The sequence below is a fragment of the Pholis gunnellus genome, assembly GCF_910591455.1.
Source record: "Pholis gunnellus genome assembly, chromosome: 18".
Classification (NCBI taxonomy): domain Eukaryota; kingdom Metazoa; phylum Chordata; class Actinopteri; order Perciformes; family Pholidae; genus Pholis; species Pholis gunnellus.
Window position 1 is genome coordinate 3,092,807 of NC_136545.1, and position 6,113 is coordinate 3,098,919.

Below are 6,113 nucleotides of genomic sequence, written 5' to 3' on the forward strand. Positions count from 1 at the left end.
AAATCATGAGTTGAAACAAATTGTAAATCCAATTTGACTTTACTTGAAAGTTTAAGGCAGCAATTGAACTTACGATTTTAAGTTGAACCACATTTTTATTACAGTGTGGTGACGTGTGCTGTGCACTACAATACACCACATCAATTGAGCATCATAGAAAGCAACGTGTCTGTATTCATGACGGTGTTGAAAATCATATTGTTTATCCTAAATGCCCTGGCACGCCATGTTACAGCCAAAGCTTATGCCCTGGTGTGTGATTTAAGGAGCAAAAGAGGCGTGACGAGATGCACAACAGCGCCGGTCTAGTGTGTGGGTGTAGTACCACCATGCCGGCTGTCACCTTTATACAGAAGTCAATTTGGCTTAGTGACTATCTCTGCTGCCGGCTTAGTGGCGGAAAAACTCAATACCCCCATTCCGTCTTTATACCATTAATACAGAACAGCAAGGCAGAGTAAAGGCGCATTAGTCCCGCTTTGAACAGGCTGTATTAAACAAGAACTTAAAGCTTTCTCATTGGATGTTTCTTATGCTTTTGTCTTTGTAACAATTAAGGAACCCTTCTTCAGCTCAGTGTCCTCTGCATATGTACCGATATTACAGCCAGGCGAGAGTCTCGTCCCACAGCCAGCCAGCAGCCCAAGTAACATGCTTTTTTTGTTTGAGATAGCTAATTCTTTGCCTTAGGAATAGTAGTGTGACAAAATAATAGGTCTACTTACTAGCTGTTTGAGGAGCTTTCAGCCACGACAAAACAGCTTATTTTGTTGTTCCTTTGGTCTTGAAAACCATGCTATGATGTTGAAATATCCGAAAAAGGCCAGGAAGTGGTGAGTTAAAATGACTTTGTCACACGGCATGTGCCAGATGTCCCCTGAGAGATAAAACCTCTTAATTTAAAAAAAATTCATTTCAGAACAAATTTAGAACTATGGATATTTGCTAGCATAGCTAACATAAATGGTCAAATCGCTGACAACACTGCTACTTCTTATTGTCAAAAACACTAGAACATGTAAATAATCAGGTTAAGACTTTCATGGTTTTGCATTCATAGAAAAGGTATAGAAATTACACTGGTATGACTTTTTCTTATGACATAAATGTTGTCTATACTAAACAAGAGCTTAGGGCTCATTTTCAGCTCAGATCTTCTTACTTCAGATTTTTGGCTCCGCCACAGTTTTACATCGACATCAAGTTTAAAATGTGTCGCAACTGCAAGTCCAACATAAGTCGTGTAGGAACAACATTAAAACATTTGGAACAACTAACATAGTCGGATCTGATTCGTACTCAGTAAAAATTACATTTGGTGAAGATATATCATAACGCTAATATGTGTTCAATGTTATCTTGTAAAATGTAGGTTTTGGGATGAAACTTGAATTAACACAGCTTGAAGGAAATATTTTCAGTCATATAAAATAGAAATGAAAGAGGGAATTATGACCCGTTTAACTTCCTAACACTAGCTCTAAGCAGTGTATAATACATGATTATAACTTCTAATGCCAAGAGTTTTTATTAATCAAAGCAAGTATTTAAATAAAAATATAATTTATTTTCTATTCATTTGAATTACGTGTTTTCTGCAAATAGCCACTATGGATGACAATAGCAAAGTAAAAAGATAACATTTAGAATCGTCGTAGGTTTACATTGACTTTGGGGATTGTGGTAATTATGCCATGCAGTTGCTATACCAGTGCTCTACCCATTCAACTAAAATACCGTCATATGTACCGTTACCGTCCATGCTCACCTGCCGGTGTAACATGTGTGTCATGACATCGATCTAAGATCGATAACAGGGATATTTAGCTTTGAGATGTATAAATAAAACTGACTTGACATGATATACGTCAGTAGTTCAGCAAGGGTAGACCACTAAGAATGATCATATGACAGTGAACCAGGAGTCACATATCCATGAGCCACTTTTCTCAGAATCGCTCTAAAGCTGTGTCCCATTTCAGGGTCAGCCTCCTTCACAAAACACACGTGATAAAAGATCAACGAGCCGGTCTAAATCATCTGCACATCTTTTTGTTGCATCTCACCAATGTTTTGCTTCTATGGCAACACAATATGACCTTGTAACTCCAGTTCTTAGTCTTTGTTTTCCATTGTAAATGCTGTAGGACAATACAATCTAACAGTTATGAGTCAATTTCACATGGTTTAAGTATTAAGCTCTTCACAATCAAACTCTCTGTTCTTCGTCACGGGTCTACTTCTTCCCCTTCTGCTGCTCCTCTTCTATCACCGCCTCCGTGCCCTTGTCCTCCACCCCGCCTGCTTCATCAGCCTGTTTATTGTTGCCGCCTACATCTTCATCACCACCAGCCTCATCCTCATCTTCTTTGAACTCCTCATTGCCCCCACCCTGTAAAATACAAACACATTTCAGTTTTGATTTGATAGTTGGCTGCTAAAAGGTGCTGCAGAGAGGAGTTGTTTTCAGACAATCAAACAGAATAATAACTAAATAACTTAAATTGACAGTTTAGGTGGTTTCGATCGTTAAATCAATGCAGTGTACATTTAGGTCTAAAGTCTATAGTTGTGTGTGTGATGGGGGTCTAAGAGTGTACCTGCTTCAGGCGGCTCCTCCTTCGGCTCGGGACCCGGGCCTTCATCCTCCGTGACAGCGCCAGCAGCTTGCTGTGTCTCTGCCTCCTCTTCTCCTTCTCTGCCTCTTCTCTACGCTTCTCCTCCACTTGGTCCGAGTCCGACTCGTCCTGCCGCTGCAGCCTGCTTCGCTTTTTTGGCTGCACCATCCTCTTTGTCTGGCTCCTGTCCCCCTCCTCCTCATTAGCTGTGTCCTCCTTCCCGGGACTGGAGGACGAGGAGCTGTTGTCGCCTCCCAAAAACGAGCGCTTTCTGCGGGTCACGGAACAGCTGTCGTCGCTAGAAGTCGACCTGGAATCGCTCCGGCCCCGATCCTCCTGCTCGGTGTCCTCCCCCTGGGAGCTCTCGAAGTCGGATTGGGATCCGGAGGAGGATGAGGAGGAGGTGAATGAGCCTTCGTCACTGTCGTCCAGGATGGAGGCGGGCAGGCCAATCTGCCGCTTCTTCGTTGCGTCCACTTTGGTTTTCCGCATGGACGCGAACATTTTCCGCTTGTACAAGCTCTCCATGTCTGCGCGCGGAACCAGAGACCAGTGACATCAAACAGAAAACCGAACAGAGAAGCGCGCTGGGTGTAAACGAGCTAACGACGCAGCTACTTAGCTTGTATTGCCTACGCGTCACAACAAATAAATCATGTTATTTCTGTCAACAACACAACATGGTGCCTGAATTTAACTAGGTAGTTTGGACTATTCACGGAAACGTTCTGACTAAATGTTTTAAAATATGATTTACGAGCTAAAAACGGGATATTTCAGAGATCTTCTTCTCAGTGTAGCTAGCTGTATGTTATTGTTGTGGCCCTCACTTCTTCGCTGTAAGGAATTACGGCACATATTGTTAGGGCTCCCCTTGCGGTGAAAAACAGCCACTGTCTCTGCAAACTGATCAAATGTATTGAACAAATATTGAAATTGAAAAAAAAAAATAAGTCGACAAAATAAAACCAGACTAAAATATGAACAGCTTAAATCAAACATACAATACGAAATACTTGAAAACAATCTTTGCTGTTAAGACAGAATGACAATGCCACTATAGCACATAACTACACAGCAATCAACTGCCCCATAGGCCCCCAGACCTGAACGCTCCAGGCTCACTATGTGGCAGACAGTTTGTGTTTAACTAATTGCAAATGTGTTAATAATGAATGCACTGATAAAGACATTCTGACATTTAGGAAAAGCACAGGTGTAAATACTAGTGATGGCGAGATGAAGCCTCATGAGGCATCGAACCACTTCAGCCAATTGGTTCGAGAAAGGGTTCATTACTCGAAGCTTCATGTGCACACGACACCACCTAGTGGCCAAAAGTATAATCACAGGCATGGCTGGGTGAAGCTCCAGTTTCCTCCTTATTCTCATGCAAGGCACGGTAATGCCTTAGCATGGATGAGGTGTTGTTATTGTACCCCAACTCCCTGGAGCACAATAAACACCGCACCTTTAAATAAAATAAGAAACTGTGAAAAATACCGTTCTTGATAAGCAAACCTAATGAGTCTGAAATAGAGTTAGATTTAGCTTACCTTATTAGGAGTTATCAAATCAAAGTGTTCCCACACAGGGGAAATCCTCCTCTTCCTAGCTGGCTCCATCTTATCACCTATCCTTCTCACCTCACTCTCCTAACTCTCCGAACTATCTCTCTCTCCAAACTCTCAACCAACAACACACATTTTGAATGGAGCCTGAGGGGTTTATATTGCTGTCAAACCTCCCGGCAAAATAACGAGGGGTAGCGAGGCTTCGGACGTCATCATTTTTGGCTCCTCCCCTACATGAAGCAAGCCTCGATACGCGCTTCGAGGAAACGCCCCCTCCATTACTCGACACACGCTTCGAAGCGTCGGCACATCTCGTAACAACACTAGTAAATACTAAAATGAATGATGGCTGACCAGTGCTCTAGTATAGTATATATGCTGTCTCATTGTCATGGCTTACTGGGACCCTTGTTGCATGACCAGCAGTATGGCTTTTTTTGTTTGTCCCACTCTGTTAAAGGTTCTATATATGATATTCAGTACATTAATATAGCAGCAAACAACAATTTGCAATGTAAAGATAGAGTGGAGTAATGGCTACCTGAGCAGATAATGAAGTTGCTCTCCCCATATATGTTGTAATCAGAGCTTCTCTGTGCTCTGTTTACATAGCCGGGCCGGCGGCACGTGCCTTCTAGTGTGTTAGTGCACATGAGCATGCCCCACCGGCTAGCTCATGGCCACCGCTCTGCAAGGTGTTGGTAAGGTGGTGACAGTGATGAAGCCGTCCCGACCTTCAGCATTGTTGCGGAAGTGTACAGCCCACCCTCCGGTTCCTCCTAGGGTTAACACTGTCAGCACTGTTACCGTTGTTTGCACTGTAGCACCATTAGCTGCAACATATCCGTTCAGCCGTCGCCACATTGAGAGCCATAGGGTGCAATCCTACTGTTCAGAATATCTCATTTATAACCTATAACTTGTTTCTAATCAAATCAGTATATGATGCTAGGCTTTTAAGCCTCTTTTAGCTTATAGGTGTTGCTTCATTACACACTTACTGTATGGTTCAGTCTCAATGCTCTTTTCAACCTTGTTTCCAGCTAACAAGCAAGATAAACCAACTGTACACTGCCTGCCCACTGCCCAGCACCAAACAGCAGACAGACACAGTTAGTAGCTAGCTGGTGAAGAAATTGGAACATTTAGCAGCCAAAGAGCCACATTCTTTTCCATAGGAGTTGGTGGAAACCAAACCAGAGATAAAAGGAGAGTGAATATTGGACTTACATTGATCAGGTGGCCAGAAACACAACTCTAAGTGTATAACATTGCTCTGCTTTATGTGGGATTAGACAGCCGTTTGCTATCATTTCGGTCATGACTCCAAAAGGTGAGGATATGTCAGAGCTGTGAATCTTTCAGACTGTTGTGGAGTTCCTGTGTCCCTCTAGAGCAGGGGTGGGCAAACATTTTGGCTCAGGGGCCACATTGAGTTTTAAAGGTCCGGGCCAGTAGCAGATGGATTTGTGTGAACTAATATAAATTACAAGTAAAAGCCATTACCTATAAATTAAAGAAAACTTACATTTAATTTCAGTGGGAACAGTGTTGTTCACTCTTTTTTTTTTTTTGCCAGTGCATCAAAGTTTGGTGTCAGTTTGGTTGCGGCAATTCTCAGGACAGATGTGAGGTGTTCATCAGTTAACTGGGATCTGAGACGTGATTTGTTGATGTTCATCACGCTGAACGTCTGCTCACACACATAGGTAGAGCCAAACAACACCAGCATCCTCTGTGCCATCCTCCTGATGTTTAGAAACTTAACTTCGCTTAGTGAAACATAAAACTCATCCAGTTTAAGGGAGGTGAACACAGCGTTTCAGCATCGTTTTAGAAATGATCTCCGTCCAGACAAACGCCTGAAAACGAATATCACATGACTATTCACGTACACTGGGTATGTGGGTGCCGTGTAAAC

General features: G+C 42.7%; 1 protein-coding gene across 1 annotated transcript; it reads right to left on the reverse strand.

Moving 5' to 3' along the window:
- Window positions 1-1,546: 1,546 nt before the first annotated feature.
- On the reverse strand, window positions 1,547-3,442 carry LOC306710829 (uncharacterized protein). The gene is made up of 2 exons (XM_079179530.1): window positions 2,601-3,442; window positions 1,547-2,392 (listed from the first exon to the last, which is right to left on the reverse strand). Exons 1-2 carry the CDS (start codon window positions 3,144-3,146, stop codon window positions 2,237-2,239), a joined length of 702 nt encoding a protein of 233 aa, XP_079035656.1. The 5' UTR covers window positions 3,147-3,442; the 3' UTR covers window positions 1,547-2,236.
- Between the last annotated feature and the right edge of the window lie 2,671 nt (window positions 3,443-6,113).